Raw genomic sequence first — 26,735 nt, forward strand, 5'->3', positions numbered from 1 at the left:
ATACAAACAGAGATAAAAGGCTAAAAAGTGTCGTTAATAAATATTTATAAAATTTGAACAAATAATGTTTAAAGCCAAAGTCAAATATTATAGAAATGTGGTTTGATATGGAATTACATAGCATATAAGTTTGATGCTGTTCATTGGGCCATTAGTGGGTACTTGGATTAATTATGGACTGATGTGTACAGATATAGGGTTTCCTGTTAAACAATTTTTATTTAAAAGAATTATTGACAAACAAAATTTATATTACATTCGTACTTTATTGAAAAAAATACTAATATAAGTTTGAAACTTTTGGGAAATTCGGACGTTTAAAGGGTAAAATTCGTACTTATTTGTGGTACTTTTTATACCCACCATCAAAAATTTTGATTTTGTCATTCCTTTTATAACACGTCGAGATATTGATCATACACATATAAAAATATATATATGTATATTTTGGGTTAAACAGTCATAACTGTTTTAAAAATGCGGGTGAAGCGATGAAACTCGATATAAATAAGTTTTATATGAGCCAAATTATTTCTAACAAATTTTATGAGGATCGGTCCATAATTGACACTTCCTCTCATATATAGTCACCTCCAAAAAAATTATTTTTACGCCCATTACTGGATTGAAAATACGAGTATAGCGCTGAAATTCGACATAAGTAAGTTTCAAGAGCAAAAATCTATCTACCAAATTTTATGAGAATCGGTCCATAATTGACCCCTAGCCCTCTTCACAAAATGACTGTAACGCATATTACTGGCTTGAAAATACGAGTATAGCGCTGAAATTCGATATACAGAAGTAAGTTTCTTACAAGCCGAAATCTCTCTACCGAATTTTTTAATAGACCCTACCGCCCATATATGTATGTTTGAGGGAACTTTGTGGTACTTCCTTAACTAGTATTTTGGCCTCCGGTAGGTTAGCGGTTAGTGTTCTAGTCTGGTGGACCGGAGGAGGACAGGCCCGATAGAGGCCTAGGTGTATTTCTTCCGATTTGATGTATATATGTACATCCTCCTTTCAAACTAACTAACTTAAAAAAACCTTTTTTTAATTAATATTATTTTAAGATAATTAACTAATTACGAACTAACTAACTAACTAACTAACTAACTAACGAAGCTAACTAACGAACGAACTAACTAACTAACGAACTAACTAACTAACTAACTAACTAACTAACTACTAACTAACTAACTAATACTAACTAACTACTAACTAACTAAACTACTACTAACTAACTAACTAACTAACTAACTAACTAAATAACTACTAACTATCTAACTAACTAACTAACTACTAACTAACTTAACTAACTAACTAACTAACAACTAACTAACTAACTAACTAACATAACTAACCTAACTAACTAACTAACTAAATAACAACTAACTAACTAACTACTAACTAACTAACTAACTAACTAACTACTAACTAAACTAACTAACTAACTAACTAACCTAACTAACTAACTAACTCAACTAACTTAACAACTACCTAACTAACCTAACTAACTAACTAACTAATAACCTAACTAACTAACTAACTACCCTAACTAACTACCTAACTAACTAACTAACTAACTAACTAACTACACTGTCAATGTATATGTATACTTTTCCAGTTTATCGATTAGTTCTTCTTTGAGCTGGTACTAAGGCAACAAATGGTCAGATGTACTCAACAATAACTTCATAGTTTTTCTATTCATTCAATAACATTTGTTTAAATCAAACTTGATTTTTATTTTCTAAGCAATTATTTAACTATTACCATCTGCACTTCTATTACGCCCGTGTAAAATAAGACCTTACGTTATAACACTTTGATAAATGTTTTAATTTAAGAAGTTTGTAAAAGTAAAATACATAATTCAATTTAAAGAAAATGTTGCAACTACCCATCTATGGTGGAAAACAATAAAAGTTGAATGAAATTATAAAAATAGTTTTATATTTCTTGTTCATCAACTCCATTACTCTTGCATGTTAAGTTTTTTTTTTTTCATAATATTTCACCAAAGAAGGCTGAAAATTTTCAAATACTCGTACACCATGTAAAAGTTGCTTATAAATATTTGTTTTATTTCCTTTTTTTCTGAAGTTGTTGTTTTATAGTTTTAGTGGTAGTTGTAGTTATTTTTTTTATTATTATTATAACTCCAAGTAAACTTTAGTTTATTTGTAGTTATTGTTTTTTTGTTTTGCACTTTAAAGTGTTGGTACCATAACTAGCCATACTATGAATATGATTCTAGAATAGCCTGGACTGACTGACTACCACCACACTAGTTGTGCTGGCAGTTTTATTATTTGAAAATTATTATTTTTATTTTCTAGAGAAAAGGAAAAAATAGTCTTTTGTATTTTTAATTCTTTTTTTTTGTTCTTTCCCACACCGTATGCCAACATTCTGGTCAAAGTTGGTTTTTACGATTTTCATTTCAATTAAAGAATTCCAAACAAAACCTCTCTGAATTTAAATTTTTCTCATTTTGTTTTTAGTTTTTTTTTTAATATTCTTTGCCAGAACAACGTCTACAACAACTATACGTGCGAAAGAGTACAATATTTATGGTGATGATGGTGGTATGAGGCAGAAAAAAAATCTCTAATAAAATATTGTTAAGGAAGTTTGAAAACTCTCATAAAAACCGGATAAAAAAAGCTTATAAATTGTACTATACTATGGAAGAGAAAGCAAGTTCTAGTGGGTATGAGTGTGTATTTTATGCACAGTTAAGAGATGAAACGCATTATTTTCTTTTCCGTTCAATATAATCTGTAACATACGACAGTTACATGAAACGATATTGCAATATTTAATACAAAAGATTGTATGTATGTATGTATGTATTGGTGTGGTGTCTGTGTGTTCTCCAAAACAACTCGACAAACGGAAATTGTTGAACAATTTTCAATTGATTCTATTGAAATCAAAGTTGTACTTGTTATACATATGAGTGTACTTTTATTACTTTTACAGCAATTATACGAATACATCACCATCATCATCATCATCTTCACCTCCAGCTTCAATAATTTTATCATGATTAAATATGTATGTGTGTGTATGTGTTCATAAACGAGTTTTGCTCAAATTTTTTTGTCAAAAAGTCTTCTTTCCTTTAAATAAAGTATTAGAAACGTTTGACTTGGCTTGACTTAACACTGACACATCCTTTATTTGTTTTTATTATCCGTTCACAGATGAGAAAAAGCAAAATGTTGCAGATTTATGAAAAACTTTAAATGAAACACGACGACTACACACTTTTATCTTTTAGTTTTTTTTTTGTTCTGCTTTCGTATTCATTTACAATTGAGTCTCACCACTCAACAATTTTGTTTTCATCTCTGTGTGCCATGAAAAGTTTTTCTTTATTTTCAATTTCGTTTATGTTTTGTTTCAATTTTTATATAATTGTATATCTATCGAATACGTTTGACAGATAGAACATGACTTTGTTTGGAAATTTTTATACAACACATACATATGTATTGTATTTTATTTTAAAAAATTCTTGAAATTGGTAAACTAAAGTTCCTTTATATAAGTACATATGTATGTAGGTAAATATGATGATGTCCTTGATTTTATTTGAATTATACACATAACGCATGTATTCTAGAAGAGGGTCATATTTAATATAATAACACAGTTTCGAGAAAAAAACGACTTCAGAAATTAATAAAATCGCGATTTTGAAAACTGATAACTACACAAAGAGAAAAGGAATTATACACACCTGGTACCAAATTGACACCAAAGAGTTTATAATTTTTCAATAACATCCGTTGTCAAAGTATATACATACCTGCGATAACACTATGTAATGTTGACAACGCAACGTTGTCAACATTGCAAAAATTCGTTGTCGAAATTTAAATTTTATACACATCCGTTGTCTAAATGTTAACAAACGTGGTAAGCTCACTATTGGAAACGGATTGTTTGTTAATAGCGAGCTTACCACGTTTGTTAACATTTAGACAACGGATGTGTATAAAATATAGATTTTGACAACATTGCAACAATTACATAGTGTTGTCGTACGTATGTATATACTTGTGACAACGAATGTTATTGAAAAATTATAAACAGTTTGGTGTCCATTTTGTTACCAGGCATATATATTTCTTTTTCCCTCTGTGTATAACAAAAACTAATTGTATTTTTCAGTCTTGTCCAACGTTATGGAATCTTAAGTAAGGAGCTTTTGTAGTTCATTATTTCAATTTGTTACAAGTGAAATAACAAAATCAACATACCCTCTTTGTATGACAATGGCTTTATTTATGTGTATCCCCTATAGTTTCCATCTAATGAAAAGAACCCCTTAATCTAGATTTAAAGAATTTTATTAATATATTAAAAATAAAACCTAACTTAATAACTCCTTGCCATTTAATTTTATAGCAAACATTTAATTCAAAGAAAAGATGCTTATTACTCAAAATCCCCAGCACATACTTATACATTCATGGCAATCAAGTGAAAGATTTAAGTTCATAAATTGAAAATAAATGTACATATATTCGTGTTTTTTAACTTTATTTGCAACCACAAAAGAAACTACAAATACGTTCATGTATTCTGTTGGTCTTTGTGGCAAAAGTGTAGTTTAAGTATTCAATGGAACAGAAGAGATTTAGCGAATGGTAATAATGCAGCGGTATTCAATTTACTTTTTGAATAAAAATACTTTATGGTTTTAGAAAAATATAAGAAAAAAAAAAAACGATTTTATTATTCAGCAACAACAGTGTGAAAAAAACTAAGAGTAATATGTAAGGAGTAAATCAGTAAAACTTAACTTTAACCCTCTTTCGGTCTTACTTACTGGAGTTTTTCTATCGAAGATATATAGACTCTACATCTATCGGTCACATAGGCCAGCGAGGATATATGTAGGTTTCAACTCCTAGGCTTGGGTAAGGCTAGGTAATGCACCTAAAAATATGCTATATTTTAAGCTTTAAATTTCAGCATAAAAATTGCTTTAAGAAATCGTTGCAAATCAATTTCAAATATAATAGCTTTCAATTGTAATTACTTATCTAACAACATACTTTTCAATGGCTACTATATATCGTCTGAATTACTTAGAAGTAGTCTAATAAGGTCTTACCAATAATGTGTTATATAAATACTTTCTAATTCATTAGTCATCTTGCTAGAAGTAGTCCAATAAGGTCTTACTAATAATGTGTTAAATAAATACTTTCTAATTCATTAGTCATCTTGCTAGTGAAGATATATGTAGAAGCTGTATACGTTTTTTCATTCGATTTACAATGACTACTTTTTCTAATTACTTGTAATCGTTTGTGGTAAGTACATTCTTCTAATGATATCACCGTGTTCAAAAATAATGACTTAAAATGCTAATGTGTAAGTAAATTTTATCATTTAAACTCCTTACATGTTATTGAAAGTTTTTACTGGGTCAATTATCCAATTTATTTTGAACATCACTGTATTAAATGAAAACAAATTTGAATTTGTTTATTTTATATGAAAAGGAGATTTTAAGTATGTGTTTTGATTTACTTCATTTCTTTTCCAGCGCTTTGTTGCTGTTTTTGTTATTTTTCTCATGGTTCATTTTCTATGGTGTTCGGTTTATTATATACCCTTCAACAGAACAACGAAGGATACACATACATATGTATATACCTTTATCAATCAATAAGTTAGTCACTACATTTGCAATTTTTATAGATCCGTGTAGAATCGAAATATCCTACAGATTCAAATCTGGTATCGATATACATATACACAAACTTCCAAAAATATAGCTTTTTTAAAATACCTCTTCTGAAACTATGAAGTATATGGTCCAAAATTAAAATTAAATACATTTTTAGAAAATTCTATTCTGAAATATATACATCTGTGTGATTGTATGTGTATCAATGGAAAAGAATTTTAGAGCTTTTTAAAAGTCATCAAAACAACATTCTTTTTTCAATAAACATAAAGTTTATTTAAGATTCGCTATTGCCGCATGTAGGGCTCTTATTTTTTATTTTATTTTATGTGGTCCTTATTGCTGCTGTAGATTTTTATCAGCTTAAATTCAAACAAAAGGCTAAAAGTATGTACAAAGTAATAATGGTACAACAAAAATAACATTAAACCGAAGAACGAAAAAAATGGTAGAAATAAGGAAACGAAATTCTTCAGTATTGTGCATAAACTAGAGATTATTTATTACGTGTTGTTGCTGTTGTTATTGGTATTGTATGCAGACAACAAATACCCAAAAACAACAACAGCAACTACTACAACATCTTAAACACATCGCCTTTTTTTCACTGTGTACTTTAGTTTAATGCCTTCTAAAAATATTATTTTTTCTCCGAGATTTTCATCATCATCATATTTTTAAAAAATACGAAAAATATAAAATACTATAAACTGAATATAGGGAGGGGCAGGGGTAAAAAATAAGTATTGGAGAAAGAAGATTAAATTCCTTGGCATTACAAAATAAAAATAATAAGAGGAAAAAAAGTATGTATTTATGCTGGGATGATGACATAAGTGAAAAATGATAATCTTGCCACAACAACATGGCCAACAATGAATGAATGAGTGAACAAACCAAACGAGCGCACCAACGAATGAGTGGTAAGCGGTAAACAACATACAGCTGTAGTAAGCATCACCAGGACCACCATCATCATCGTCAGGAATAAACCACATACAATGCTAGCCATAATAAAGCAGAATTTCCTATGGAACCACAAAAAGGCTGGCTTTGGTTGCCTCACTAACTGACTGTATAGATGGCTGGTGGGAAAAGCTAGCTGCTTCCCAACCTGCCTAAAGGGATTAAATTTAAAAACACAAAAAAATATATAATATGAAGAGGAAAATAAACCAGCTATACAGGCAGCACGAAGCGAGAGTAAATTCCATATTGTGGTAAATTTTTTTAAATCCTTGTATATAACTACAACATGTTTCCTTCTGTATTGCTATATACTAACTCTCCGTCTGTCATTGTCTCCTACACTATATGAGAGTTGGTGCTTTTTTTTTTGAAAAGGGTGTTGCTATAAATAAAGTGGAAATTTTTTCGATCTAATAAACTTCTCTCTGGATCGTATACATACCTACCGCATATAGAATTTATAAGTAGTTCTGAACACATCTTTTGTAAAAGAAAACTATCTAATGATCAAAATACGTTCGTTATGCGAAATACCAAAGTCCCTGCAATAAGAGCAAAGATCTGATAATAAAAGGGGCAAAGAATGATAAGAAATTTCTTGGTTTCGTTGTATGATGTCAACTGGTCGATTTAATTTGTAAACAATCAAATAAATTGTCAACACCTTAAGCCAGAGAATATTTGTGCATTAGTATAGGAGCTATTTTCGCATCATGTAGCCGTAATATGTTTTTTTTTTCTAAAAATATATTTTACACTATTACAATGCTATATTTTCTATATATAACGAAAAGCTGCTTTTGTTTTTATTCACTAAAGTTGAATCAAGTCCAAATAACGCAACATAACAAAACGTCAAATTACAGTGGTTTAAAGATATATAAAGTGAAATATGTTCACATTTAAAGCAACAAATTTTCGGTTTTCCTAAAACTATGCTTATGATTTAAGGTTTAGAAAAACTTTGTAACTAAACCAGATAACAAAAGGATTTTATATTCTAAAAGAAAGAAAGAATTAGATAAAACAAAACAAGAATTAGATAAAACAGGATCTCGGAAGGATTATATAAGAAAATAAGTAGTAACCTTTTAAAAGGCTTGACTGAAATAGGACCCAATATGAACTCTTTTTCTATGTGCTATTATTGGTCGTGACCTAATTTATTATATTATTTTGCATTACTGTTCCTGGTATTGTGGTTAAGTCTAAAAGATAAAACTATTTACTCTTGTAAGTATCAACAGCTAACTGAGAAATGTGTTAAAAGGAAACAAACAAAGACACACAGATATCCTCTAACTCTACCCTGCAGTTCGACAAAGAGTCAATGCATCCGAAAAAGACAGTGATTTCCACTAACGTCTAACCACCTGGTTGGCACTAATTCGTCTTTCGTCACAGATGTACTCTTTGTAAACGAGGGTGAAGATAATCGTCTCTTTAGTGTCCCCTTTGTAAGCAAGAGAGTGGACACTTAAAAAACACTTGTCTGCCCCTTCGTAACCTATGGGGAGTCGATTGACTTCCTCGTAGGACAAGCACATGTTAAAATAGCCAGTCACCTGGACAGTTGGTGGCTAGGTATAACCCTATGTGGTAGGTTAAATAGGGAGTTCGGGACTGTCCGACCGAACTGCTGGGTAGTAATAAATACACAGACATTTTCATTCTCTGAAAAAGAAAAAAACACATAGATGGACAATACCAAAATACACAAATTTGCAGCCAACCACTGACATAGAAGATGAAATACTATTCTCGTAATAGTACGAGTATAAACTAGTAGTAGTCCTATAAAACCTATTAAAAAAACAACTTGTTTGTTATTTAGATTGTTTTTTAACCTTCTTATTTTGTTTTTGTACTTATTTAAGAACTTGTTTGTAACAAAAGCAATACTATTAGCACACACACATACACAACAATATGTATGTATATACTTTTGATCATACTACTAGGTAGACTTAGTTTTTAATATGTGCTCTTAAAGTCCACTATCTACAGTAAACTGGCGTATATTTGATGTTCTTAGAAGCCAAAATGCTTAACTGACCGTTTACAGGAAAGAAAAACCCGAAGGAACTTTACTTGGAATAGGTAAAGGACCAGAACTCCATGGCTAGTCTTACCAAGAACAAAAGTAATTCTTATTTCGGCTCTAAAGTTGTAATCTTCAAAATGGAAAGGTTACAATTGGAAGCACTCTTACAAAAGTCACTAAAAGGACAATAAAATACCTAAAACGGTAATTAGCCACCGCTGGTAACGTTGAGGAGTCAAATCCAAAAGACAGAGCACCGGTCCTTTCAAAATTAGAAAGGTGCCAATTAAAGGGAAGATTAGAAGATCTTATAGTTAAACGAAATTCAGAATTGGAGAGTTTCGGACGAGCACTTAACTTCAGATCATCGTTACATAAGATTCAACGTCCACCACCAAAGCCGATAAAGTTGCTGAATAAGTCTAAAACTAATTGAACAATGTTTGGGAAAGGACACTTTTCAATGTCGAAATAAAGAGAATATAAACGACAAAAAATCATAATTGAATTATATCCGTTCATAATTATCACCAGACACTACAGAAGAACATTTTCCGAAATTATAGTTAACCTAATTTTTCGACCACAAGTGTGTATATTTTATCAATTTAGTTGTTTTAGTTCGATTTAAAGTCAGTAGTTCTTGGTTGTGGTATTTATTATTAATGTAATAAGAAATCAATATAATGGCCATGTTACACACTGCTAAAAATACAAATAAGTGAGAGTGTTATGGCATCAGAATGAGTGCTACTCAGTGTTGTCAAGAGTTATGGCAAAAATGGCTTAAAACTAACTTTAAGATTTTAAATAGCTAGAAAGTATTGATAAAGCTGTATATTCCCAGCAAAAACTTATATTGGAAAGTATTGAATATGAAAGCTTAAAAGCATAAAGACCGGTTTTCACTTATTCATTAGCATTTTAACTCAGAAATAACTACTTAAATAAGTTCTTACAAATAGAGAGTTCAAAAGTAATTTTATTTGTTGCACAAAAAAATTGGGACTTTTGTTAGCTATTATACTCACAACACCACTACTTATCCGACGAAACATGCTAAATGACTTGTACTTACTCAGCAACTTACTTTTCAATGTAAGTTTTTGCTGGGTTGTTATATCATTGTGTGTCAAATAATGGTTTTCAGACAAAACAAACTTTCAACTAAAATGTTCAAATAAAACGGCAAAATTTTAAAATAATGTATTTATTAACGTATGTAAGTCATTATAGTAGTCATTGAAAAGTAAGTAGTGGTGTAAGTACAAATCATTACCGTGATATTTATATTTTTAATGAGAATTCCTTCGTATACGCATGTAAATTCATATACAAATTTTAGTACAGTTTCAGTAGCAAGTACGTTTTTTTTAAAACAGAGAAATTGACAACACTGTTGCTAATACAAATACATAGAAAAAATGGGAAAATAGAGATTTGTGTTCTAAAATAAACACATTAGTGTGCGTAAATATCTAAGCTTTTCTTATTTAAAATTAATATGTGTGCAAGTGTATATATTTTTTTTTGCCAAGAATTAAAGGTTTAGTTTTGTTGTTGTTGTTTTTATACCAGTATTTATATACATATTGCATGTACTTTTTTGTATGTATGTGCTTGAATAAATGTGTAGTTGTTTAAGAAGTTATTTTTTTTTTAATTTCTTGCTTATTTTTTCAGTTGTTGTGAAGGATATTTAATTTCCGGATCATAGAATTTGCTAGAAAAAAATATACAGTTTTTCTATTTTTAAACTACCCCACACACACATACATACATAAACTTTACTCTTGAGTAGCTTTTTGTTTTATAAATTATTAAAATTGTAAATTTAACTTTTTGTGTTTTTGTTGTTAAGGATTTATTTGTTTACTTTTGCCTTATAGCTTCGTATAAGAAAATATTTATATATTTAAATCTAAAATGCACAATAAATTTATGCACACACACACACACAAAACTCAAAACAAGTGTGTGGTTATAATTCATTGTGGGCTTAATCACAAGAGATGATTTGACATCGAAGGCTCTAAAGAAGGAAACGGAAGCGTGTAATGAAAGTTTGATAGGGATATGAATTATAATTGATAAATTTTAAAGAGGTTTGGGGTATGAATCATGTAAATGTAACTGAAGGCAGAGTTCGATTGTCTATTATGTAACATACATAAATTGTTTAATTATACCCTACAACACCATAGGGTATTATGAGTTTGTGCTGATGTTTGTAGGACCCAAAAATATTGGTCCTACACTCATCCTAAAGTATACCAATCAGCTCAGAATCACTTTCTGATTCGATTAAGCTATGTCTGCCTGTCTGTCCGTCCGTCTGTCGGTCTGTCTGTCCGCCTGTGTGTCCATGTAAACTTTGTGCGCACGCTACAGTTCGCAATTTTCCAGATAATTTGATAAAATTTGGCAAATACTCTTATTTTGACCCAATGACAAAGCCTATTGAAAATGGTTGAAATCGGTCCATTATTTCGCCTAGCCCCCATACAACTGTTCTCCCCGAATAGGGCTTTTAAGCTTATAATTAAGTTAAATCTTGTAAAAACTCTACAAAATCGGCAAATCTTAGTTGTATATAAGTTTTAATGATACGGCCGATTTTTGTAATGATAGGGCCTCATTTGACCTTAGTCCCCATACAAAGTCCCCTTCAGAAAATGACTCAAAGGTGGGAAGTATCACATTGAAATTCTGCATAAATAACTATAATGTCATCGCAAATCGCTTTACCAAAATTTATACGGATGGGACCATATTTACCTTTGCCCCCATATAACCCCTCTTTCAGAAAAACACTTTTTTTTGTAACAAATTTTTAAAATATTTCGGAATTAAGGAAAAATGGTTTATTATTAGAAAAATAGCCCACATTTTTAACTCACTAGGGTATCATATGGTAGGCCATGCCCGACTATACATTCTTAGTTGTTTAATATTGGGTTTTTTCGGAATGTAGGGTCGATTTGTAAGACTATAGTTCGAATTTTATGTAATTTTATTAGGTTATAAAGGAAGCTGCTGAATTTAAGCTTTCCAGGTACTATCATAGTAGTATTTGTTTTGAAATATTTTCGGGCATTTTTATTTCTCTTGGTCCTCACCTCTGTTACCAACAACACTACGAATAAATATCTAGTTTAAATGAAGTTAGTTTAGGAAGTATATGAACAATATGTGCGATATATGTAAGAACCAAATGATGGATTCTCTATTATATCCTGATCTGTAGATTCGTTGTTATCTTATACTCATTTGGCATTTTCATAAAATAAATTGCACTTACCTTTTAATTAGTTGTTAATTTCTTTTGAATCATTTTTAATAATTTTGTTCTAACATTTGTAATTTTAAAAAAAAAAATAAGCATAGATAATTAACTGACCTCAATACAGTTGTACAACTACTAACTGCAAACTTAATTATAAAACATAAATTAAATGATAAATACTTGCAACGACAAAAATATGAATGAAAATAAAATTAAAACAAAAAAAAAATAATAAAACACAAACCTTTTTTTCGCCTTTGATGAACAAAAAACCATGCCACCAAAGCGGCATTAACCAATAGAAAACCAAAAGCTGCTAGTGAAATGCCAATTATGACTAGATTTGGTGTATTTGAATTTTCAGTTAATTCAGCTGGTAGCAATTCTAGACCTTCTTCAGGGATTTCCGTTCGTGTGATATGAAAAATTCACACACATACACACGCAAAGATACATTCAAATAAATTTAGTTACACACAGACAGACAAATGAATGTAGTGCAGCAGTTCATGAGCCAGAAAAAAATAAAACAAATGGTTTGAAATGAAAAAAAAAAAACATAAAAATTATAGTTGTTAAATAAATTAAGTTAAAAAATATATATGTTTTTTTGCAGTAAATACGAAGTTGCTTGATAATGTTTAAAAATTTGAAATTCGAAACTTTTCTCCACGTAATTGACATTATTTTTAAACAATGAGAAAATTATGTCAATAGATTTTTATTATAGAAAGATATTAATTTCATGGGTTTTAACCATAATTATTTATCAAACCTTTATAGAACAAAATTTTTGTGAAAATTTGTTTTATAAATCTCTGATAAATTATAAGGAATAGCAATTCAAAAGGCACAAATATTAAATTTATAACATTTATCAAACAACCCTCGTATATAATATACATATACTGCGTATTAAAAGAAAAAAAAACAAACTAAAACAAACAGCTGATTGAAGGAGTAAAAGATGAAAATTACAAAGCACAAGTGCACAAAACCAGATTAGCAAACTCAAGGGAACAAAAAGAAAAAAAAACAACAGAAAAAACAAAACATCTCCTTCACATTCTCCACTTTGATGCTGAACTTGATCATCCCAGCAACCAAGTCAAGAACATTGACGATGATGAGCTGATGCTGGTGGCAGTGATACCATTTCACAAAATATAACAAAGATAATGATGACGATGATAATAATGATGAAACTGAAAATATGCTCCAAATACCAATAAAATAGAATAAAATGAAATAAAAAGAAAATACACACACACACACACACAAAATAAAACATACATAAATATAAAGCTCATAAAGCGCATCACGTGCCGAGGTGATTATGAGTCCTTTTTCCATTTTCCTTATAGCTCTTCCTTTTGATTCACTTATTTAACAGATTTTGTTTCTTTTTCTAATTTTCCTCCATCAGGGAGTAAACAAAAAAAAAAACGGTATAACGCAACGAAAATTCTGCCATAAAATCAGACAAAATTAGCTAAACAAAATAATGAGGCATGTAAATAAAAACATACACACACACATACATACACTAAAAGGAACTAACTAACAAAAGCCAAAAGGATGTTAAGCAGAGAAGGGAATTTACTGTATACACACATAAAATATGGTTGTTGTAAATTAAAAAATAACCCCTTTTTTGTAAAAGGAAATTCATGTTCATGTTAAAAGTTTCCTGGTTGAGTTTTTTTTACATTTTACACTGTTCTGTGTATTTGGCTTTCTATCGAATGAATTATTTAAAATTCAGTAATAAATTGAATGTAAAAAAGACAGAATAATACAGAAATTACTCGAAAGTCAAACAGAATTTACTAAAATATTTTTAGTAACTGCAAAGATGTTGAAAAAAAGCATTAAACTAAAAAGTAAACGGAAGTATGGCAGACATTATTGTTTTTTTTTTTTTTTTTTCTTTTTTTAATGCAACTACCGTTCATATTTATAAATAGAATTTGTATAAAATATTTATGTAGTACACTTTATGAATATAGAGCTATCAATATAAATATATTTTATGTTTTTAGCCAAAACAAAAATTACATAAAAAATTACTTACTTTAACTTAACTTTATTTTTTTTGTAAACAAATTGACAGTTTTAAAGTTTAAGAACAAATCGCAATAAGGATTTTCATTTAAAAGTTTAAGTTTAAATAATTCGTGAAAAGTAATCTCATATACCTACTTTCAAAGCATGTGTCGTAAATTAAAAGAGAATTCCAATAGGTTTCTCCTTATATTAATATATAAGTAAGTACGTATAAGTAAGCATCAAGGCCTTTTAGAGGCTCGGATAAATTAGGAAACCATCAAAGCGTAAGTTGTAAATAAAAGTTAGTTTTGAAAGGTGGACATAGGTCTGAGGAGTTTTATGGTCGATCGGACTCTACAGAATTTGAAATAGTGAATAATATTTTCCAAAACGTCATTAGTGTTGATTTTTTTATTATCTTATATATATGGGCAAGGGATCTTCAATGAAGAATATGGTTTCAATTTTGGTAGAAATTTTGATTTCTATAAACTGATTTGTGTCAAATTTTGTTCCCTTAAGTAATGTTCTAAAGGAGACTTAATAACGGTTGTAGGGTTTCCTATGGACCAATCATCATAAACATTTGTATACACAGAGGGAAAAGAAATGTACATGACTGGTACCAAATTAACACCAAACTGTTTATAATTTTTCAATAACATCCGTTGTCAAAGTATATACATACATACGTACGACAGCACTATGTAATGTAGACAACCTTACAACAATTCGTTGTCGAAATCTAAATTTTATACACATCAGTTGTCTAAATGTTAACAAACGTGGTAAACTCACTATTGACAAACAATCCATTGCCATTAGTGAGCTTACCACGTTTGTTAACATTTAGACAACGGATGTGTATAAAATTTAGATTTTGACAACGAATCGTTACATAGTGTTACATAGTATTGTCGTACGTATGTATATATTTTTAAAACGGATGTTATTGAAAAATTATAAACTCTTTGGTGTCAATTTGGTACCAGGCGTGTATATTTCTTTTTTCCTCTGTGTAGAGATTTTGGTTCCAATAAAAATTCTTTATAATGATATTTGTAACGCGTAGAATTATTGTCCTATACACACCTTTGAGTATACCAATCGACTCAGAATAATTTTTTGAGTCAATTAAGCCATGCCCGTCCGTCCATCTGTCTATATAAACCTTGTAATCCAACTACAGGTCGCATTTTTATACATAATTGGATGAAATTTAGGGCATGCATTACTTTTGACCCAAGAACGAGCTCTATTGATTGATGGTTGATATCGGTGCATTATTTCATAGCCTCTATATAACCGGACCCCCTTAAATTGGGATTTGGAGCTCATAATTATGCCAAATATACTAATATCCCTACAAAAACTAAGCACGACTACGTTTTATAAAAGCAGAAATGATACTGCAAAATTTCGTAAGGAGCGGCCATTATTTAACCCCAGCCCCCTTGCAAAGTCTCATTCTGAAAATACGTTTATTTCAATGAATTCGGCATAATTAACTTTGATGTCAACAAATATCTCTCCACCAAATTTTGTTAGGATCGGTTCATATTTGACGTTATTTTCTAAGGGGAACCATATATTCTACGGCTCTTACTCGGTTAACTTCGATATTCGACTACGATATAGATATGAAAATGTCGGAATCGTCTTATTATACTTTGTTAAGCCCCCTTCACACGAGCTTTCAAGTAATATGATCTGTCAAAATTTTGTGTAGAAGAGGACTGATGGGATCGTCTAAATGCAATATGTAACATTGAGAGAAAATACGAATCGAAAATTTTACAGTCGTATGGCTCCCTTCATTTTTTGAAATGATTTAAAAAACAAGCAAGTCGCATTAGATCAGGGATGTATTTTTATTAAGCACATACAAAAAAAAAAAGAAGTGAAACAGCTGTTTCCATCTCACTTTGTTAATGTTTTATACCACTTTTATTCTCTTTTTTTGTCATACGGATGGAATTTCATTTTACTTTTTTATTAGACTTGTCGTACGTAAAGTGTGATCGTCTGAAGGGCCCTTTAGCTGAGAGGAGAGTATAACTGAATAGTTAAGGTAGAAGGTGGCACTTCTTTTTTTTTTTGATGCGTTCTCAAATTGTAACCACAAAACATAAAATAAAATTGTTTTCTTGGTTTTTAAATTATTCGGTGCCCCTATGGCAATGATCCCCCTTCTACTCGTTTGAAACATTCTTATATGAAAATTAATATAAACTGTTTGGAAATTTTAAATCATTATATAACCTAATAAATTAGTATTGAAAATGTTCACTATGGTAAAAGAATGGGTTGACTTAAGTAACTAAACATTACAATATATACTAAATAAATGTTTAATTAAATAGTTAATTTTAGCACAAAATGTTTCCTAAGTTAAGTAATTGTTTAATAAACATAATATGAACTGCATATTTTCCTATATACAGAGAAGGTAATATATGCACACTATTACAAACTTTATATAAAAAATATTTATACAAAAATATTATATACATACATTTATGTAGCATAGTATATACCATACATAGACTAACTAATCATTATAAAATCAAATTCATTATATGATGAGTGTGTGTTTTCTCTTTTAGTTTTAGCTTTTCAAAAGAGTATTAAGTTGAAAGTGTATGTCTGTATTTGCTATTATAAAAATAGTAATAATAAATATATAGTATAATAATAATATTTCGGATACAGTACCTCGTTTGAGACGCTTTTGATTACGTTTATGAAGACAGCAACCTATGATGAGTATATTCAAAGCCACTATTGTTATGCCAGATGCCACACCAACCAACAGCAATAGACCCGAAGTGCCACCCAATGGAGTGGCACTCGTTGTAGGAGGTCCACCCAATGATGAAGCTGGCTGTGATGGTGGCGGTGCTTCTGTAGCGTATTATTGAAACAAAATTTTGTATCCATACAAGAGTAGCAAAAATAAATGCAGCATAAAAGACAAAATTAATAAAAAGAAAATAAGAGAGCGGAGAGAAAGAAGAGGAAAAGGAAACACAGACACACAATGAAATATTTATGTATGTACTAAACAAAGTATTTTATTATATATGCATATACACTGTACATATATGCATGTAGTAAATATTATAAATTTTCATATATACTACACACACATACATACATATTTTATGCATATAGAAATTTCATTATAAAAAGTCAAACGATTCCTGTGTGCGCTTTTTTTCAGTAACTCCATAAACTGTTACTGCCAAAGAATGACTAAAAGTGTAGAGTACTGGTCGAGAATTCCTCTAGGCTGCAGCGGTTTTAATTTTTTTGCTACTAATTGTTAATTTTGTTGTTGTGCCAGTTGAGTTAGAGTGGGTGTAGCTGGGTTAATGGCTACCTTAGAATGGGTCAGCTCATAAAATGCAGATGACGCGACCAATAAATCAATGTCTTTAGCAATTTGTTGTTTTTTTTTTTCTGTTCCTCATTGCCTCGTTGGTTTTCCAACCTAGTTTTTATAGACGTGGCTAATTTGTGCACTTTGCTTTTAATGCATTATACTTTTAGTCACACATACACACTTATTCACACATACTATACAATTATGTTGATTTATGTGTATGTATACCCCTGTATTAGCTAATTGAGTTTTGACTTGGTTGTTGTGTTGTTGTTTTTTTCTTATTTTTCATTTTGCTATTTTTATAGTCATAAATGAGAATGAATAGACTTACCTTTTGTGTGGGCTTTTTGCAGGTCAGGCAAGTATTTGCTCTCACCTAAATCATTGTATGCCATTACCGAAAATAGATACAATGTATTCATTTTTAGGCCATTTATGGTGAGTTTATGACTGTTTGGTAGACCATCAATATATTTGTATTGTTCACGATTTGCCTCTCTGTATAAGGAAAAGAAAAAAATGGAAATACAATCTCATAATGGCAAAAGATAGATAGTGTTTATTAACGAAAGCAAATCCATTAGCTGTAGTTAGATTTAAATCAAAAACAAATTTTTTAAACTTACCTAAAACGTACTCTATAAGAAGCCTTTAGACCTCCATCAAAGCCCGGCGTCCAGGCTACTGTCACAGAGTCGTGGGTGACATTTAAGATGTTCAAGCTTAAAGGTGTATCGGGCTGTGAAGTTATATCCAAACGTACCGTCTCAATTGCTTGGCCCAGATCATTTTTTGCCACACATTCGTAGGCTCCATAATCGGCAGGTGCTACTTTTTCTACAATCAATATTGACTCGTACGTCAGAGAGTCGATTTTCTTTTCTTCTACTTCGTATTTATAGGAACGATTAACTGGCAAATCTTTACCCTCTTGGCGCCATATAAACTTGGGTTTGGGTGATGACTGAGCACGACAAGGCAAACGGCCACGTTCACCTGTGCCACTGGCAGCTCGCAGCAGAGTGGGTGATTTATCAATTTCCGGTGCAACTATAAGAGCGTAAAAATAAGTAAAGAAATTATTATTTATTTTTATACTCGAGTAAATGTTGTACTTAATATTTATGTATATTAAACGTGTTTTACTTACATTTGACTATCAGCAAAACATCGCGACTAGTGGGATTGGCAACACGATTATCAGCAATGCAACGGAAATTACCAACATCTTCACGTTGAGCATCTTTAATGTGTAGATACGAGGTGCCATTGGCAAATGTTGATGAGGTTTTTATGGTCATATCATAGCCCAATCTTTCCCACTTTACGTGATCCTCCGTTAGAGGTTTACCCTCTACCGTACACGACAACATGGCATCTTCGCCGGGATTGACAATGACATTTTCTGAAACCGATTTGATGGTGGTGCCATCTACACATAAACACAGAAAAAAAAACGAAGAACATGATTAAATAAACAATCATAGATATGGTAATGCAATGTGCAACTTTGCACATATCTATGTATGTATGTATGTGCGTTTGAATTTACTTACATTCCACTACCACGCTGACATTAATGCGAGCTGTGCCTTGGGAATTGCGTGCCTCACACACATACAGCCCGGCATCATTGCGATGCAATTTTGTAAAATTCAACTTGGAGCCATCGGCAAAGATGCGTGGCTCTGCCCCATTAACTGCACTGGGTATTGTTTGACCATCTCTTGACCAAGTGTAAGTAATTGACATGGGATTGGCATTGGCCTGCAAGGCAACCAGCAGTGATTCACCCTCTACACCGACCGCCGTCGACGAAGGTGGTGGCACAAATTTGGGACGATCTAAACATGAGCAGCAACAATGACAACACAGCACGAGACGAGACGACAAGACAAGATAAGAGTTAAATAAAATTTATACATTTCCTTAAAATTCACTTTTGATGTTGCACTCACTCACTCGGTCGCTCAGTCACAATACAATGCAACAAAGCGGCAACAACAATATTCAACGTTTCAAAAGCACTGCAAAGTAAAGCAAATAAAAATACTTACACAGCACATCCAGGCTTATGGCTTCATGAACACTACGCTGTAGTGCCTCGTTGGCACTTTGACATGTGTAAACTATGCCGTTCATTTCCTGTGTGATGTTTACTTTAAATTCCAACGTTGAGACGGTACCACCCCAAAGACCAGGCTTAGACGTATTATTTATACCTAAGGAAATGAATGACAAAATAAAATGTATATGTATACAATAAAAAAGAAAAGGACATACAGTCTTAGTAAGAGTGGGAAAGAGGAAATAAGCGAGAGGGAGAGTGAGCCCAAGAGAAGTATGTTAACGGTGATTGCCACATGGAAATTATGCAGACAACAGGACTTGTTGTTTAAACGTATGTGTATCAGCAAATACACTAAAATGTTGCTTTTATAAATGTGTGTGTGTGTGGAAGTAAGACTACAGTTAAAGTTAGTAAACCGGAAGTTTGCGTAAGTACATATCTTTTTTTTAATTTTTGTGCTTTTTAAAAAAATACAGCAGCATCAAACATCCGCCTTGGAAACACTATACATTTTAACATCTACATACATTTGTACAATGTATATGTAAATGGACGGACGGTCAAATAGAAATGCAATCGTATAGGAGAGTGTTTGCAGACAGACAGGCAGAAAAATAAGATGTGTTATGGTTGTTGTGTCCTAATAAGTGAGAGTAAGTGCAATACGGATACTCACAAACACAACACGTTTAGGTTTAGGTTTACGCCTGTCTTTACTAACCGACCAAACATCCAGGCCAAGCCATAACAGGCAGGCATTAAGTCAGCCAAACATTCAGCCAACCTACAAGTTTGGCCGGCGCCACTTCATGCTACCATTTCAAAAAGCACACATACATACACTCACGAAAACAAGCGAACTTTAGATTTTACGTAAACTTGTATTTATATGGCATGTGGCCACACCACTGGTTTATTCTATACACAATTTTTTTCTCATGTTCCGTTCTTGGGTTGGATTTTTTTCCCCATTTGACAACAATGACAATCCTTTGAACAACCCAATAATTTGGGCACTTTTCCAGCTTAACAACAAACGTTGCTTCTTGCATCTTTAACAAATTTGTTGGCTTCAGACAACACAAGCAAAAAGACACACACACTAATACTACCACTGACTTATACGGTAAAGATGGAGGAAAAAATAAACCTTTGGTTGTAAAGTGGCATTTAAAACTTACCCTCAATTGGTATGCCATCCTTCCACCAGGATAATTTAGCAGGTGGATTGCTAGAACTAGAATCACAAATTATAGTCGCCTCTATGCCTGGTTTCAATTCTTCCGGTTCAATGCGTATCTTGACGGTTTCGGGGGCAACTGCAATTATAATATTTTTTATATTATGTTTGTGTTTTTTTTTTTCAACTTCCTGTTATGTATTGTTACTTTCATTCTTATTGTTTTTTTTTTTGGCTTTTTCTTTTTTATTTAATAAAAAATTAATATGTAAATTGATTTGCCAGATTCTTTTATAAGGAATCTTTACATGTTTATGTGTGATTTTAAAGAAATTGTTATACTTACAGTGCACGCTCAATGTGGTTGATTCGAAAAGTGGTATTTCAGTGGCACTATTTGATGCCTCACAACGATATTGAGCTTGATTATCGGTTACATTTGCCAGAATTGTTATTTCAGCTGAAACAGACTTGTCGGCAGTGCGTATTACGGAATTTATCTGAAAATTAATTACAAAAGAAATTAAACTCAAGTTTAAATCTTAAAACTTAAATAGCGTGTAAAAGTGATATTGTAATAAATTAACAAACGAATTAATATTTATGATTTTCTTTGTTGCCAAATGTTAGTTTTTTCTTTGTCAAAGTAATAAACTTTTTCAAACACATTCTGAGAAATTTAAATTTATTTATGGTATAAACTTGATATTTTGAATTTGTTTAAAGAATTGTTATCATATATGAAAGTTACAGATAACATTATATTATCTATTCAGTTATTCATTACATTTCATTTGCATAAATTTAAGGACAAAAGGACAAATTACTACTAGAATTAGTGATTTATTGTATTTTGAAGAATATTAATATTGTGATATGCTAATAGATGGAAATGGTAGTTATTTTTATTTTTAATATAGATATTATTTAATAATAGTCTATAGAAATATTAAAAATATACTTGAATATATTTTAAAAATACATTCATTCGTATCCTTATATAGAATTCTCATTTAGTTAAGAATATTTTTAGAATAAGAAATATTTGAAAGCCTATGTGTATATATATGTATATTCCAGTTCCATATTAGATTCTAAGACGATTTAGTCATGTCCGTCCGTCTGTCTGAAAACACGATAGAGTCCGAATGAAAAGAGCTATAGGACTGTAATTTTCAATTAAAATTTCCCATTAGTATTTAGTAGTAATGAACAAGCTTTATAGAATCCAAAATCTCTCTACTAAACGTAATAAGAATCTGTCGTTAATTGGTCCTACGCCCTATATAAGATCAAAATATGACTTCAATGCTCACTAATGTTTTAAAAATGCCGCAAAAGTGATGATATTTTAAATAGACATAGGAACTCTTTACCAAATTTTATAAGGATTGGCAGACAATTGACCCTAGTCCTTATATATTCTCCTCATCACACATCTCCACATCTAAGAAATACATTTTACCGGAATTATGGCAGTGTATTCGACAAAAACAGCATTTGTAGGAACCATATCCATATGATGATCGGTCCTTAATTGATCATATCCTTCATATAACCCCATTTACACAAAACAATTTAAATTGTTCCAAATGTGGAGTATTATGATAAAATTCGAGACAAAGTTTTTAAATGAAATAACTCTTTAAAATGATGGTAAAGAGATATCAGATTCTTGGGAATGGTGGATTACAGTTTTCTACTACAGTTATAAATAGAGTTTGTGTACTACAGTTATATGTATGTAAATAGGTCTTTCTCTATTTATTGTTCTCTATAAGAGTATCCAGCAAAAACTCTGTAATGTACTTACATAACCACTTGCTTTTCAATGACTACTACTTACCGTCTGCATTACTTTTAAGTACTCTTATAATGATTTATATATACAGACACAATACGAAACTAGTTTTTCTGTGTAAAAACAATTATTTGACGCACAATAATATAACTAAGCAGTGGTGTTGTCAGTAGGAGTACAAGAAGACCAGATTCATATTCTGTGTGAGCCATTTTTTTGTTTTTAAAATAAAACTACTTTTCTAATTCCTTATTTGTAAGTAGTTATTGGTAAGCAAGCGTGGTAAGTACTTGCCTCCCATATGGTCACCATGTTAAAATAATGAGTTAAAATGCTAATGATGAAGTAGTGAAAAGACGCTTTTTTAGTTTTTAAGGCTTTGTAAGGTTTTGCTGACTAACTATTGCAGAAATTTCCGCAAGGGTATTTAAAAATAATAATAAACGAATTACATCACGAAGTAAAGACTATAGACCACTAGTCCCACATAATTAATATTTCACTCAATAACCAATTACAAGGGTACAACATCTAAATTACAATCCCAGTGAATGAATGATGGTTTAATTATTTAATATAGCCCAATGGAGAGGTTTGAGATCTCATAGATTGAATACTTATTGTTGTCATATACAACAACACATACAAACATATGAATAAGAATAACTACTATTTAGTTATGTATGAAGTTATATCAAATCTATTAATTACCGAAATTTATTTAATAGACTCACGTAACATAAATTTATGAAAATAGTTATTCGTACGTAAATACGTACATAAGTAGTTGTATAAAATACAATCAAGATGTATCTTGTTATTTGCTGATTTGCTTATGACACTGGGAAATGTCAAAACAATTACTATAGAAATATTTTATTTAATTTCATTTAGTATCCAAGTCAGTAGTCAGTGTGCCAATAGCAGCAGTGGGTATTATAATTATTAATGGCCAGCATTCTTCCATGCATACTTACATAAATTTTGTACATTTTCAAGCAATTTTTATGTTTATCTTAGTTATTCTGGAATGCAAGTATTTAATTGTATTAAATACATTGTTTTCATAAATATACATACATTCATATATACACATGTACCTAGTACGTATGATTACTTATCCAACAAATAATATAAATAGTTAAGATTTTCATTAAATACTTATAAACGCACATAAACAAAATACATAATAGATACAAATATTCATATTTACATGCTGACATACATACATAGAAATGTATGTATACCCCCCACACATATTATAAATTGATAATATTAATGTTTAGAAAATGTTCATAGATATTAAGACAGAAGCTGCATGTTTTTGCTGTTGCTGTAGGTGCGATGTTGTTTGTCGATATAATTAACAAGGATAAGGAATTTTAATAAAACTTCAGTATAAATATTATGAAAACTTAAATTCCACAACAGCAATAAAACAGGTAACTGATGCGAGTGAGTATGAGTATGTGTTCACAACAACTAAGTATGCAATTTAGTTACAAGTAACTAAATATTATCAAACATATATAAATATCTCAACCAACCAACACACGCACATTTTCAGTGATACTCATAGATACATATACTAACGCATGTTTTTATGCGTGTCAATTATGTGTGAGTGTTTGCTTTTGTGTTTTTGGTATTAATTTTTGGTTTCCTAACTAAATGTGGTTCTTTTTCATTTACACCTCCCTCGATACCTTTTCTCTAAAAACCATAAAATTCTTGTCTACATCTATAACATTAGTGTTTTTATGTTCGATTCAATGTTTGTACGTATGTGTATGAATGTATGTGTTTAAGTTTAAGAAAACTATCTAAAGTATGTTAAAATTTTGTTAGGTTACTAAGTAAGAATGTTTATACAAAGCTTAATATGTTTAGAAACATATGTAAGTACATAGTAAAACTAAATGAATATATAATACATACATACGTATGTATCATACATACATACATATTTACTTATATATACATACAATGCCATGCATATATATTCATTCACAGATATGTATATACATTTATTAGGGTTGTACCAAAATAGAAATTGTTGATGTTCCTATCGAAAATAAAAACTTACTTTAAATTCTTTTTTTATGGGTCACAAAAGATATGGGGCTTCGGTGACGTTTTTGCAAAAACTTGATCATTTTCTCTGGCTCACATCTTGTAAACCGTTCGGAATTTTTATTTCCTCTCTAAGACAAAGTTGTCATAAAGAATAAATATTGTGAACATATAAAATCAAAAAAAAACTTAATTTTAAAGATCAAAAAATATTTCATGTGCTTCTCTAAATTAAGCGTATAATTAATATTTGTAATATCAATAAATCAGTAACACGTATACGTACATGTGTCGTTAAAAACTGCAGTGCAATTTCGCAATATAAAACTTTCCACTCGCAAGGAATAAATGATAATAAAGTGTTTTGATTTTATATGTTCACAATTTTTGTTCTTTATGACAAGGGCTACAACTTTGCCTCAGAGAGTAAATAAAAATTCCGAACGGGTATCATGATATGAGCCTGAGAAAACGATCACTTTTTTGCAAAAATGGAGCCCATAAAAAAGAGCATGACTTTGGGAAGACACGAGCCTTTTTTATCTTTTATGACGTTGTGGTGTCCGTATACATACAATGAAAAGTATAAAGTAAATTTCGGAAGGTGGCCCTATATATGAACTTGGATCATTACATTAATATGGATTTTCGGAATCGGGCCTTCAATGAAGGATTGCGTCAATTATGGACTAAACACTGCCGTAATTAAATAAGTAATATCATAGGGCAATGAAGTACTATGAACATCATAAAATTATGTTTCATTAAAACACTTTTTTGTATCAAATTTAGAGATAGTTATGAGCCTTATAGTCATGTTCTGAAAAGGAATAGGGATATGCATCTATCCTCATGAAATTTGCTAGACCGAATTTAGTTCCCACAAAACTCGGTCATGTTGAATTTCATCGGTATATTAAGTCAGCAAAGAATATTAAAATAAATTTCTGATGGGGACTTTATATAGGGGGTAGGGCCAATAAGAGTAAATTATGGACCGTTCCTTATAGAACTTAATAGATAGATTTTGGTTAATATAAAACTAGTATATGTCAAACTCATTTGCTATACTGGCATTTTTAAATTAGTTAATTCATTTTCTGAAGGGAACCATATATGGGGGTAGGGACAATTATGAACCGATCGTCATAAAATTTCGCGAGATTTAAGTTAATATAAAACTTGTTTATTTTAAATACAATCACTATAAGCATATTTGTAAGTTAGATATGAGCGTTAAAGTAATTTTCTGGTGGTGGCGTTATATGGCGGGTAGGATCAATTATGAACCGATCGTTATAAATTTTCATAGACAGATTTCGATTAATATGTATAAGAACCGTTGATATGATATATTTCATTGCTATACTAGCATTTTCGGTACATTTCTGATTCTGTTACTAACGTTAAAGTCATTTTCTAAAGGGTAGGAAAAATTATGGACCGATCGTCATAAACTCATCATAATTCACAGTAAATATCTAACCAAATTGTAGAAGAAACTTTATTGAACTATGAAGGACGAAGTTTTGGTTTGTCACAAGCAATTTTTAAGAAATTTAAACTTTGACTACTCATAGCTTTTAAATCTAAAAATACTTAAAACATCGAATAAGCGAAAGCTATGGACCAAATCAGTACAAATGATCTTATTAAATTCCCCAAAGAAGCAAATACTTGTCAGTTTCATTGAGTTAACAAATTTTCTAGACTTAACCTTATATCAAATTTTATCAAGGCCTTTTCTCTCCAATAAGTTTTTTCGATCCAAGTAGAAGCGAAGTAGTTGAAAATTCATAATTAATTTTTCAAAGCAATAAACGACCTTGTGTCGGTAAAATTTTCAAAATATAACATGACTTTGTCGTAGAGTGTAGTTGTATGTATACACGTGTGTTTTATAAATAGTTTCTAATCTTATATGCAGGTGTGTTTCTAAGTCCAAGGTTTAATATTTACTTTGTGAATGTATAACGAACTGGGGGTTTTTTGAGGTGTACATTCGTTAGTGTATGTTCGCTCAGACGATTTGTTATTTTGTGTTTTTGGAGTATGTCGTCGTGTCGACGTCGTATGGTTGTTTGGTGTCAACTATACTTGAACTTAATTGTCATTTCAATTCTTGTCCAGCATTTTCATACAACTTGTCTTGTTG

At 30.7% G+C, this 26,735-nt stretch overlaps 1 protein-coding gene across 5 annotated transcripts in view; it reads right to left on the reverse strand.

Moving 5' to 3' along the window:
• LOC119615197 (nephrin) overlaps positions 1-26,735 on the reverse strand; it is a 306,013-nt gene that overhangs the window by 106,644 nt on the left and 172,634 nt on the right. For 2 of the 5 annotated variants that reach the window (XM_037971298.1, XM_037971284.1), the window contains exons 10-17: positions 21,053-21,206; positions 20,708-20,845; positions 19,513-19,677; positions 19,012-19,299; positions 18,606-18,887; positions 18,082-18,505; positions 17,787-17,953; positions 12,263-12,412 (exon numbers count right to left, since the gene is read on the reverse strand). In XM_037971298.1, the coding sequence (XP_037827226.1) occupies positions 12,263-12,412; positions 17,787-17,953; positions 18,082-18,505; positions 18,606-18,887; positions 19,012-19,299; positions 19,513-19,677; positions 20,708-20,845; positions 21,053-21,206 (1,768 nt within the window). Of the gene's footprint in view, positions 1-12,262; positions 12,413-16,782; positions 16,972-17,786; positions 17,954-18,081; positions 18,506-18,605; positions 18,888-19,011; positions 19,300-19,512; positions 19,678-20,707; positions 20,846-21,052; positions 21,207-26,735 lie in introns of all 5 variants that reach the window. The other 3 variants (XM_037971303.1, XM_037971292.1, XM_037971276.1) reach the window with 3 other exon arrangements.

This window comes from Lucilia sericata, unplaced genomic scaffold (genome assembly GCF_015586225.1).
Source record: "Lucilia sericata isolate MDLA Ls3-8-SP2 unplaced genomic scaffold, ASM1558622v1 Contig000046F_arrow, whole genome shotgun sequence".
In the NCBI taxonomy this organism is placed as follows: domain Eukaryota; kingdom Metazoa; phylum Arthropoda; class Insecta; order Diptera; family Calliphoridae; genus Lucilia; species Lucilia sericata.